This window comes from Fundulus heteroclitus, chromosome 10 (genome assembly GCF_011125445.2).
Source record: "Fundulus heteroclitus isolate FHET01 chromosome 10, MU-UCD_Fhet_4.1, whole genome shotgun sequence".
NCBI lineage: Eukaryota > Metazoa > Chordata > Actinopteri > Cyprinodontiformes > Fundulidae > Fundulus > Fundulus heteroclitus.
Window position 1 is genome coordinate 7867056 of NC_046370.1, and position 12426 is coordinate 7879481.

The 12426-nt window shown below is 40.4% G+C and overlaps 2 protein-coding genes across 3 annotated transcripts in view; one reads left to right on the forward strand and one right to left on the reverse strand.

Moving 5' to 3' along the window:
* LOC105918691 (A disintegrin and metalloproteinase with thrombospondin motifs 14) overlaps positions 1 to 8782 on the forward strand; it is an 80186-nt gene extending 71404 nt beyond the window's left edge. For both annotated transcript variants that reach the window (XM_012853832.3, XM_012853839.3), the window contains exons 21-22: positions 3993 to 4064; positions 6744 to 8782. In XM_012853832.3, the coding sequence (XP_012709286.2) occupies positions 3993 to 4064; positions 6744 to 7300 (629 nt within the window). In that variant the 3' untranslated portion in view covers positions 7301 to 8782. The remainder of the gene's footprint in view (positions 1 to 3992; positions 4065 to 6743) is intronic.
* Positions 8783 to 11215: 2433 nt separating this feature from the next.
* The window catches only part of star2 (steroidogenic acute regulatory protein 2), a gene marked incomplete in the record, with an annotated part of 3537 nt that continues 2326 nt past the window's right edge, over positions 11216 to 12426 (reverse strand). The window contains 1 exon segment of the mRNA XM_036141875.1: positions 11216 to 11631. Within this exon segment, the coding sequence (XP_035997768.1) occupies positions 11539 to 11631 (93 nt within the window).

Below are 12426 nucleotides of genomic sequence, written 5' to 3' on the forward strand. Positions count from 1 at the left end.
TTTGTCAGGTATTGTCTGGTGAATATCAGTCCAATTAGGCTTTGACATTACGACACTAGGTAAAAGAGGGATGCACTAGTATTCTCTAACTGCAAACTTTGCACACATATGGAATAAATTAGTGATATAGTGCAAGTTTTGAAGTTAAATGGTTTTTATTTTCTTTCCCATATACACCTTTACAATTGCCTGACATGTAAGATTAGCCACCTATTTACTGCAGTTGCCTCTATAGGCTGGATTAGTCAGTTTATAAGAGTGATTTGGGCCGAATCCTCTGGGCGTACGTGTGATTGTGACACATCGTTCATCCTGCTACTTTGTCGAGTCTCTGCCATAATTGATGCATTAGCGAGAGAAAATGGACTAGCTTCAATATTTATAGCTTTCTTGCCTCAGAAGATATCACACTTCTAAACAAAAGCCCTGGGCAGTCACAACAACATGCCACCCCTGTAGCAGTTTCACCCCTGTAGCACCGCGTGCCCTTTGTGTTCCCAACCTTTCCAAATAGCCCCAGAACACGCCGTATGTCTGTCTCTGTGACCCCCTCCCACGCCAGCCCGGTGTGTGTAGTGGGGCTGACTTCTGCAGCTGATTATCTCGTGAAGTATGAATAGACAGAACCTAAACAAACTTTTTTGTGTGTTCATTCCACCCAGACAACAAGAAACAAAACTCTCTGTTCTGGTGAAAAATGTAACAAACTTTATACTTTATGGGGGTGCTGCTTTAAGATGGTGGAGGGCGCTCTAAGGGGAGGATGAACAGAAGTTATGCTGGGAGCACGTAAGGGTCACATAGCTAAAAGCAAGGCAATTAACTTGATAGATTCCTCTTAAGTTACACAAAATATATTTAATCAACATTTATGTTCTTTATTAATGCTGCTTGTGGCAGAGCGAAAACAATTGTTCTGTTTAGTTATGTTTAACTTGTTAGTTGTAAGCTAATAGCAGCTAATGTTCGCAGCTAATGACCTGTTTAGTCATATTTCTCGAAATAAACGGACCGGAAAACACAAACATTAACGTCCCATCAGTGTTTAAAAAACCTCATGGAAATAACCTTAAAAACACAGCACAAAACAACAGCTTTGCCTGTTAGATTCAGGTAAACCTTAAAACCGCAGTGAAAACACAGAAGTAAACAATCCCAAATTGTTTAATCCTGTACTGGCTTTCCCTGTTTTCTCTGACAAACCTCATTCTTTTTGTCCTGTTCTGGTCACTGTGGCATCCAGCAGCATGAGTTGTTGCAGGGGCAGCTAGTGGTTTGGGCTGGCTGTTGCTGCTCTCCAGGGCTGCTCTGGTGCGGCTGTACTCGGTTTATGAAGGCTGCAATGTGACAAAACAGCGGTGCTCGCTTAGGCGCTTTGGGGGATTTCTGCATGGCTTGTAGAGACGAGTTCTCGACTCCCTCCAGCCGCATGAAACCATTTCATGCAGTCTCCGATCAGCTTTCCTGCATAAGCTCAGAAAGTTCACAAAAGCTGTTTTTCTGTGGAAGCTGGTTGCTTACTTCGACAACTGATTCCGGAGAAAACAGACAGGTACTTAACATTGGTTCCAGTTCGAAGATGTTTGATGTCTCTTTTACGCTGTTGCAGCTGTGTCTCTCCGGCGCTGCTACAACAGTGGGAAAAGAGCAAAGTCTCTCCGAGGTGAACCATCTACTGGAGGAGTCCAAGAAAAAAAGAGAGATTGATATGAATCCGGAGTAAAATTTTGTGGTATCTAAGGAGACAACTTGTTGTGAGGGGATTCCTAAGGAAGTTCCTGCAGTCTTATATTACTCAAGACTACCAGATTGCAGTCTGATATTTATATTCCTCATGGCTTAGGCCAGGGGTGTCAAACTCATTTTGGTTTAGGGGCCGCATACAGCTTAATCTGATCTCAAGAGGGCCACACGAGTTAACTCATTGCAAGATTAAATAGAACTAATAAATGTGGACTTGTTGTTGATTTTTATAATAAATTAATTTCACTTTTACACAATATATTATGAATAACCTCAGCATTTTTAAGAAAAGTTTGTGCAATTTCAACAATACTTTTACTCAGTTAAACATTTACTTGAGCATTATGCATAAGAACTGATCACAGTGACTGTACAATGTTGAAAAACATTTATTCACATTTTTTGAAACTTAAAAACACTGTCCTACATGACAAAATACATCAAACAGATAAAAATTAAGAAATGATTTAAAATAAATTTTCCGCATCTGAAGCTCAGTGCTACCATCTGCTGATTAAAACACAGCGCCCCTCGTGGACAATATAGGAACTGCAGATTTTCAATTAAACAAAGTACATGTTTTTTTTCAATAATTGTTTTATCATTCTCTTCCTTTTATCTTCTCTTTCTATCACCTTTGGGTTTTTTCTTCTTGTTCTTCCTTTCCTCTTCTACTTTCCCATTGTAGTGTCCATATCATTTGAGATATTCCCCGCATGAATCATAATAAAACTATTCACATTCATAAATCAAGCGGAGCACTATGGCAAAAGCAGTACTGCTCCACTTGTGAAAGTCAAATCTGATGAGCTCTTTTTGGCATTAAGACAACAATTCTTATTGCCACATTGCCAGACAGGACACTGGAGAAAAATGATAATGCATTTAGTCACAAGGCCGGACTAAATTGTTCGGCGGGCCGGATCCGGCCCGCGGGCCGTATGTTTGACACCCCTGGCTTAGGCACTACACACCTTTCTGGTGAGTTTAGAGTGGCTTGACATTAGTTTGAAGGGATGGATCATTACTGTGTATTGCTGATAGTTATTTAAGATCAAATTCACATCAGATTTTCACACGGAGAGACTTTATTTACCTTTTAACAGTAATGACTGTGAGACGGTCTAAAATGAATACTGTCGGCTGGGTGAGCTTGTAGTAAAGTATGTTGGGGTTGATTGTGTTAAAAGTCAAGCTGGAGTACATGTAAAAGCTAATACCCCCTTTCGTTGGTTAGACGTCTTGGTGGACCCCAGCTCTTTTCCCCCAGAAGTGAGCACCTGCTTGATGATAAAACCCTCTTTGAAGGAACGACTCTTAAAACAGAAACTACGCTTTAACGCTTTTAATCTAAGCAAGCCAGAGAAATGGTTGGAGAAAAGCGCCGAGGCTCCTATCTTGACATTTTTTGACACTGGAAAAAGGCACAGCGAACCACGGATGATGGTTGCATGAGTCTTTATAGAAACCAAGCTCCTCCTCCGTGCTCGTCACATTGTCATCAGTAGAAACTGGTCACCACTCAGGTATTATCTACCAGTCCCAGACTTTCCAAGTGTAAATGCTGCCCCGACATAACTGACCCGTCCTTTTGTCCATATCTATGTACATAATGCCCGTATGTATACTCTGTTATTTTCCCAATAACTGCTTTCAACAGCTCCAACAACCTGTTGCTTCATGTAATATATGACAGCCACAAACTGGTTTTCGGAAGCATATGTTCCTGGGTGATCGAAGTGGTGCAGGATGAAATGTCGACTCAGGTTGACTGCATCTTCTGGCAATCTGTTTGCCTGATAACAAACTGTAGGGGGTCCAGGAGGGGGCCGGTGATGTCCTTCAAATGCTTCCCCACCATTTAACCCCATGATGGTGCGTTTCTAGGGGACCAAGATGACGGTGAAGCATTTTTAAGACCGCAGTCAAAACGTTAAGTATGTTCAACACAATATAGCGACCAGATTTTTGTTCAAAGTCAGTAGCAGCTTCAGTTTTATTGCTCTTTCCTCAAATAGTTCACAGCAAACATTTCTTGTGATTTTCCTGTGCAACATAATAAGAATTTGTCTTTTTGGCATGTTTAATGGTCTGTTATGTATTTTGGTATTATTATTATTATTATTATTATTATTATTATTATTATTATTATTATTATTATTATTATTATTATTATTATTATTATTATTATTATGCTTTTGCTGAACAGTCCTGGTCTGATATTTGCTTTTTTATTTTCCAAACTACAGATAATTCTACAGTGAATGAAAAAGCTGTACTGGATGAAGCTTCTGAAAACCCTTTCCAGAAACTTTCTTCTAGTAAGTTGATTTGAAATATTGCAAAAATCAATCACTTTTATAAACCTGCCAATATTTGGTAATGCGTGCAGTTATCAAAACTGGGTGGCTGATTTTCAGTCCTTGTGTTTTTGTTAAGGTTTGACCTGCTGAGTAAAAAGGTCTCTCTACAAACTAATTAAAAAAATGTTTAAAAAAACAACAACATATTTTTTCTAGGAGCAGAGATGTGTGTGTGTGAGAGAGGTGTGGATGTGAAGGTTTTTGCTAAAATTTTAACTGTTGCAAACTTCTTAATAAGGAAAGTAACCATTTACTGTCCTAAGAGGGCTAAATGACGTCATCACCTAACTTGAATAATTGACCATGTTGATGTGATTGAAATGGACACTGCAGGAAAGAGGAGTCATTTTGGTCATATAAAAAGTACTTAAAAAGCACCTTAGATATGTTTAGAAAAGCAAATAACCCTTTGAACCAACAAAATAGTCAGATTTTTTTATGATATGGACATAGTTGTACTAGATATACAACATAAAACAGATTTTTCCGTCTTTTCCTTATTTGAAAAAAGGATAGAGTTTAATCATTTTGGGGAGCATTGATTACAGCAACAATAACAGGATTTGTACCACTCTCTTTGAAAATGCTTGCTAGATTTAGCCAAGTTTGTTTTTGAGTAAAAGCCTCTGGATATTTGAATAAAAGCCTCTAGATATTTCCAATTTTAACAACATTTAAAAAAAGTAAAAGTCTCCATCTGTATCTGCCTCTGGTGGCAGGCTGAATTTGTACTGTTGTTGAATTGCAGACAAGGTACAGCACAACATCAATCCAGGAGCCCAAAACCTTAGTTTAGGACCACAGAAGAACTTTGTTTTGTCAAATAATGGAGCCCAGAATATTTCAGAGTAAAATATGAGCTGTCATGACTTCATGAGTGATTAATTCCTTTGCACTCTAGATTTAGGAAGGCACAGGTTGAGAGGACGAGTGGAGGGGCCAATGATAGCATCAGCTAGTTGTTCCAAAAATTAAGAAAATTGATTATACATTAATTTCCAAAACTCTCAGATACCAGTATAAAATACTACAAATTTTAGCCGATTTTCCCTTATAAAAAAGGTTAGATCAAAAGGTGTAGATCAGGGCTCTTCAATTCCAGTCCTCGAGGTTTAGTGTCCTGCAACTTTTATATGCGTCTCTGCTTCAACACACCTGAGTCAAATAATCAGTGCCAGGATTCACAAAGATTCCTAAGACTAAAAGTAGCTCTTAGTGACGTAATTTTAGGAAACATTTTAGTTTCCAGAATTCTAAGATATACCTTAGTAAGACAAAAGTTATTTACAAAGCATCTTAGTCCTACAGAGAGCTTCTAAAGTGAAAACATGTTAGGAGTAGTGAGGAAGACTTGTAGAGAGCCTAAGAGTGTCTGAAGCAGGAAGATTGTGGAAACAGAGAGAAAGCTGATTGGCTGATCCATCTCCTAAACAGCGGAGCAAATGAGCACATATACCATAAAAATCCATCCATCCATTTTCTGACCGCGTCAAACCTAGCGACGGGGTCAACCACCCCTCCTCACTAAGATTAAAAAAAAAATTGTCATTTCCTTGAGTTGCTCTCAGCAGCGATCTGAATCGTTTTAAACTAGACTCCTAGGTAGGAAGTTTTAGGCTAAAATAGGAGCTCTCAGAGAGGACTGAGAATCTTTGTGAGTACGGGCACTGGTGAATTAGCATCCCGAGGAGCTAATTCAGCCATTTGATGCTGGTCTGTTGGACCAGGGACACATCTAAAAGTTGCAGGACACCAGCCCTCCAGGACTAGAATTGAAGATCCCTGGTCTAGTTAATCTCTGAACATAGTAAAAAAAAGTCACTGAGTTAGCAACGCTTATTGTTCTAAAACTTGATATACTTTAGAGCTAACATCCTAAACTGCATTTTGTATCTTATATTAGCAACTAGCATGGCTAGCATCACTAAAATAGTAGTAGCTCAGTGTGTTCCCTGGAGCAGAGGTGCCCAAGCCCAGTCCTCAAGAGCTCCCTGCAGCTTTCAGATGCAGTCCTTCTCTAACACACATGGATCAAATGAATTGCTCGTCAGCCTTTTGACTCAGGCGTGTTGGAGCAGAGATGCTTCTAAAAGTTGTAGGATGGTAGCCCATGAGGCCTTGACCTGGGCACCCCTGCCCTGGAGAATATGGACCCTCACCTTAACTCTGGGATTTCCAAAAAGGTGGCAACATTTCCATATCCAACATGTTTCATGACAGGAGGAACCAAGTTGAAAGCACAAAAGGGAAAAACCAGATCAATCTAGCTGTGATAGCCTTGCTGTTATCTGCTACAGTCTCATTCTCTCTTCAAGTTTCAACCTGAATCAATGCAGACTCACCGGTTTCCTCCTAAGAAGGAGGAAACTGGCTTTCTGACTCATTCATCATCACTGATTCTGTAAATAGCTAAATTTGACCCTGTCCCTCAGTAAAAATGTCCACACCAATGTGTTTCCTTGCTATAGTGAACCATTAGACCCTTACTGCGTTTACTGATTATAACAAGGGTTGAGTTTTTTTAGTTTCAGATCAAGCGGATTATCAGTCGGTTCCTGACGCCACCTAAAAAGTCTTTGGTGAATCTCTTACATGAAATGTTTTGCCTAGTAATGTTGTGTTGTCTTCTGTTACTAGATGAGCCATGTCTGGGGGATAAATCCATTTTCTGTCAAATGGAAGTTCTGGCTCGTTACTGTTCCATCCCTGGATATTATAAGCTTTGTTGTGAGTCATGCAACAAAAAGGAAAGCCTCACAACACATGTTCCTGACTCCAGCTCCAAGACTGAGCCAGAGACCTCCACACCCACCCATTCTGCCTCAGCCAAGGCTTCGTGGCTGGCAACCACCACCCAGAGCCTGCCAAAAACCACTAAAGCCATGAGACGACGGTTGTTCTCCACCACCCCAGCACCAACCACCGCTGCCGCTGCTAAGGTTCTTCCACCAACAGATGCTGCTCTGTCCCCGCGTCCCACCAGCGACTCCTTCCCAAACGAAGAGAGGAGAGATTCCCGTTCGGATACTCGTCTACCTCCGGGGCCACCGAGGCCCAAGCCAGACTCCAGTGGAGGTGTGCCGAAAGAGCACAATCCGAAGAGCACTTTAGGCCCTGCCGTCGCCAGGCCAAGAAGGGACATTTTAGGATCAGAGAGGGACTCGAGTCACAGAACCCCGTCGGCTCAGCAATGAACAGTGAGCAAAGCTGTGAGCGTTAGTGGGACTGATCTGAAAAAAAAAAAAAAAATCAGCTCACTTCTTGTCTTCTTTTGTTTTTTTAACATGTTTTTTTTTTTCTATGCCAGTGAACCCTGACAAGCCCAGTGACGGTTACCTCATCAAAACCTCAGAGCAAAATGTGTGAAGCGTCTGCAGGCGCTCTGCCCTCTGTTCGTAAATAAATATGAAGCCGAATGAAAAGAAATGTCAAAACAACGGTGCTGTAAACTAATCAGACTACAGGACATGTTCAAAATGTGATGACTGCATAGCTACATTCATGTTTTTATCTGTGTACAGTTGTGTTAGCCTCTTTTTTTCAAGTGCATTAGAACTACTATTGGACTTGGATTGTGAACATGTTGGTGCGTGTGCCCACCATAGTGTCATTAGTGTGCCACCAGAATAGCTATTGACCTTTTTCCCAGTTAAAAATAAATATTTTAGTGTCACATTATGAGAAATGTAATTCACCTCTGCATTTAACTCGTTGTGCAAACAGTCTTCACGTTGTGCTTTGTTGTTTATCTGGTTCCCTTTCATTTAACAATGGATTTAAATTAATGATAAGTTCCAACTAAACATGCAGCAATCCATTTTCATTTCTTTGGCTGCCCACGTAGATTATACCTTGCAGAGAAATTGTAAGTGGTTACAATGTTTAATTTTTTTACAGTTGCGAGTTGATTTCTCTGTGCATCTTTTGGTCGCATAAATAAAAAGCCGCAAGTGAGCTCACATCAAAACAGCAATAAAAAAAAAAGCATGAAACCTATTTGCTGGTGGGATTCTGACAGGTCAACAGCTGATCTCTGCACAAGAGTAGTACATCCCTTCAAGCATTTCCAATCTTAACCAGAACCCAACAAATAGTTTAACGTGGCAAAGGTGCTACGAATAATGCATTTAAAGCTCGTTAAAGCAGATGCTGGAAATAAATAAATGGGTTAGGGTTAAAAGCAGTCATATTTGCTTTTAGTGTACCGTAGATCCTGATTCTCACTTTTTTTTCTCTCTCGCATATTTAGACTGAACACATGATTAACCCAAAACAAAGCTGCTGATAAATGCATGCTTCATTATTATTAGAGCAGACAAACCGAACAGTGACTGTTTTATGTTTCTGTCTACAAAAAAAGTGAACATTTTCAAGGCTCTGAGGAAACTTAACTGCATGTTCTTACACAGGCTTAGAAATCAGTGTCTTCTTTGAAATTTTACACTGATATGATGGCTATCATTTAGTATTACCATACAGGACACTGGCTGTCTAACTAAATGTAAAGGTTAGCCGTGTTAAATATGATGTGAAACAAAATGACGTGAGGCAGACGTGTCCTTGAATTCAGTCCATTTAAAGGGCTCACACCAGGATCTGGCTGAGACGAATCCTGCTATCCTAATTTGAGCTTTAAGCACACGAATCAATCACAGTAAGTGGTAAAAAAAAAAAAACTTCCACTATTGATTTATTTTAGCTTAGTGACCAAAAAGAAAAAGATAAATGTTAAATCTCTTTTTTCTTCTGGTAGCACACTGAAGATTTTATGGTCTGCACTCCTGGCAGGGAGCCTCACTGCTTCTCTGTCTCTGGTGCTCATTTTTTATTATTGTTATTATTTTCCAAGTCTAACATAACGGTGATTTATTCTCACTGATGCAAAATTATGAATCTTTGTAAGCCAACCCCACAGTACTGTAGCATGCCATCTGTCTATCTTTGTGGGACTTAATGCTTTAAGGACTAAAAAAAAAAAAACTTCCAAAAGAACATGTTATGATATTTTTGTAACTCCTTCAGTTGTCAGATTGTGTACATAGTGTAAATTACAAGTTAAAAACATCTGGACTTGGAAAAGATAGGCAACGCTACACGTCTGCGGACTGCAGCTGGAAATACTGCTATACGGTTCCTGCTCTCTGGTTAACACCTTCACTATGTTTATTGTATAGTTCTTGTATATACGTACATGAATGAAAGCTTTAAGTGTTAATATTTATTGAATTTCTAAGTGGTAAAGTAAAATTCATTTCGAAGAAAGAACAAGAAGTTTTGTTTTTTCACTGTTTTTACACTCTTTTTATTTCAGTTATGGTATTCTTCCTTTTGTACCTACGCATTGCCTTGCAGATGCATTAACACCCCTTTACTCCCACCCAGCACTACACACACACACATAGAGAGAGGGAAAGAGAGAGAGAGATTTTCTGACATAATGGTCTTGAATGTCAAAAACAAGCTAGTCCATACCTGTGACATGGAAGGAAAATGATACCTGGTTCCCAAAGGATTTTATAAATAAATTCATGAAAATTGTGGTATTTATTATGCGTATTTAGCTTTCTTCCCTCTGCTACCTGAGGTAAAATCCACTACTGCTAGTGTCCTTCAGAAATCACCTAATTGGTAAAAAAGGATCCAGCCTGTGAAGGCCTTAGGGGTTTAAAGAGAGAACAAACAGCATCATGGTGACCAGACAGGTCAGGGATAAAGTAGTAGCGAAGTTTAAAGTAGGATTTGGTTATAAAACAATATTGAAAGCTTTGAAAGTCTCACAAAGCCCTGTTCAATCCATCATCATCTTCTTCACGAGAGAGTGACAAGAGGAAAACAGATTTCAAAAGTCCTGTTTGAAGTTTACATCAAGTTTGGTTAGGAGGCACGATAAACATGTACAAGGAGGGTCTCAGGTCAGATCGGTCGAAAACGTAAAAGGTTTTCGTACAACAAAAGAAACTTGTGTGTCGGAAAACCAAAGCTGGGTTTGCACTGTGCGATAATCAGCAGTCTTCAACAAAACCTTTTGTCATGAAAGAAAATCTCTGGTCATGAGCTGGGATATGTGGTCTGAGGTCGTTTGGTCCGGCAGATGCGGCAACCATTGTTTTTGCTCTCCAAAGACCAAAGACATAAATATTAAGCAGTTTGAAACATTTGCGGAGCGTGACAGCTGCTGCAACCAACCTCTTGATTTGTTCCTCTTTTGCACGGCCACGAGTGCTTCTATCCTCCTCTCCTTCTTTCCAGCATCTGACTCTAATAATGACATGTAACTTGCCGTCAATTTATTGATGGACTGATGTGTTTGTCAGATCTGTTGGACACGATTCCTCTACAATAAGGAATCGTTCCATCTATTTTCTTCCATTGTACAGCAAGACAAGAGTTATCCTCACAATGTTCTCATGAGGTCTTACAGGTCTAAGTCTTGTGCGATTTTTTAACTTGGACAGTGCGTGCCGGGCTTACCACCACCCATCCCCAAGTAATCGCCATCCCCAACGTGAAACGCGCTAGAGGTTTTGTTTCATCTTTCAGATGGATGTTAACCCTAAAGATACAGCCAGAGCTATAATGTAGTGATTTTGATTGGAGCATATTTTTGTATTATAGTAGCCCGCTGAAAGACCTACTTTTTATTGGAGATTTCTGTCTAAACCGCTGTTCATAGTTGCTCTCTGGCCAATGTTCGGAATGTCAGCATGTAGATGTGTAAAGCTGTTGAAGACAAAGCCTTGCAAATTTAATTGCAGCAAAACATGGTTCTATAAAGTCTGAATACCCTTCACCTTTCACCCTTATTCACTTTGTTTTGTCCTGTCACATAAAATATTTCTAAAATAATAATTAAAGCCTGCGTTTGTAATGTGACAAAAATGGGAAAAATGTTTAAGGAGTAAAGCTGCAATGGAAGGCACGACAGCGATTACAACATCTGGTTTAAATAGTATCTCTAGGACCAAGGCCTTCAAATTACAGCTAATTTCTTTCACAGTGAATTCTTGCAGATACTGAGGACATCTCCTGAGATGAGACACCTGCTGTAAAGTTTGTCTTTTTATGTCTTCAGTCTATTATAAGTGCTAAGTAAAAAAAACAAATCAGCCTGCACACGCACATTTAGTCACTTTATTAGTTCTGTCCAGTCATTTGCAGGGTGTCGAGTATCAAGAGACGAGTTGTGACTCTTATACAGGAAATCTCTGTGAGGTTTAAGTGGCACAATCTGACATTAATTCCTATTATAATCCAGCTTCCATCTGCCGGGCTGGTTCTCCCCTCTGCTAGCTCTTCCTCAAGATTGTCTTCTCTTCCAGGCAGCATCTCTGTTCAACAGGGCAGCGTGTCGCCGTGCAGCCAGCCCCCCCCCCTTTCCTTCCTTTGAACAAGGACAAGGTGCGGCTGAAGAGTGACTGTCGTGAAGACTCGGTCATCTCAGACCAAGACGTTTTCGGAGGTGTTTTGTGAAATCCAGCTGTGCCCGAGGCAAACCCTGATTGACAATGGACTTGGGCAGCCAGCCCTGAGGAAAGAAGGACAAGAAAAGTCTTTATTAGACTGTGTGGGTTTTATTCTGTCATAACCAGCCAAGCTAAGCAATTCAATGTAGCTTTGCTTCAATTGAAAACTAACAACAATAATAAATATAATCATCTTCTTTATTTATCTTGGCAACACACATTTTTCAAGGGCTGCCACTGTGTAGCGCCTGGGGGGCTCTCTGGGGCTAAGGGTCTTGCTCGGGGAACCAGAGGGGTAGTCTGTGGGATTCGAAGAAGGGAGCATGCAGCCTTTCCAGGATGCATCCTGGTCAGATGTCCGAACCTGCTCAGCTGACTTCTTTCGATGCAGAGAAGCAGGGGCTCTACTTTGAGCTCCCCCCAGATGACAAGGGTCCTCACCCTATCTCTAATGCAGAGTCTAAACACCTTCCAGAGGAAGCTCATTTTGGTCTCTTATGATAATATAGGTCTTCAAAGGTTTTCACAAACAAATATCTGACAAGTGTGACATGGATATGTACTCAAATCACTAAGGCAATACTTTGTAGAACCACCCTCATCAATTACAGCTGCAAGTCTTTTAGAGTATGTCTCTATCAGCCAATTCTTCCTTGCTAAATAGATAAAGCTCAGGCAGCTTACATAGAGAGGTTCCCTGAGAAACAGTTTTGAACTCTTGCCACACGTGCATATCCTTTGATGTAAACCCTTCTACAGCAGCTGTGGCTCCATGGTGGAGGCTCAGCGTCCCGTGGGAAGTTCAACCTCCGCCTCCGTCTCAAGCATTTTGCAGCCTTTAAGAGGCTTTCTTTCAG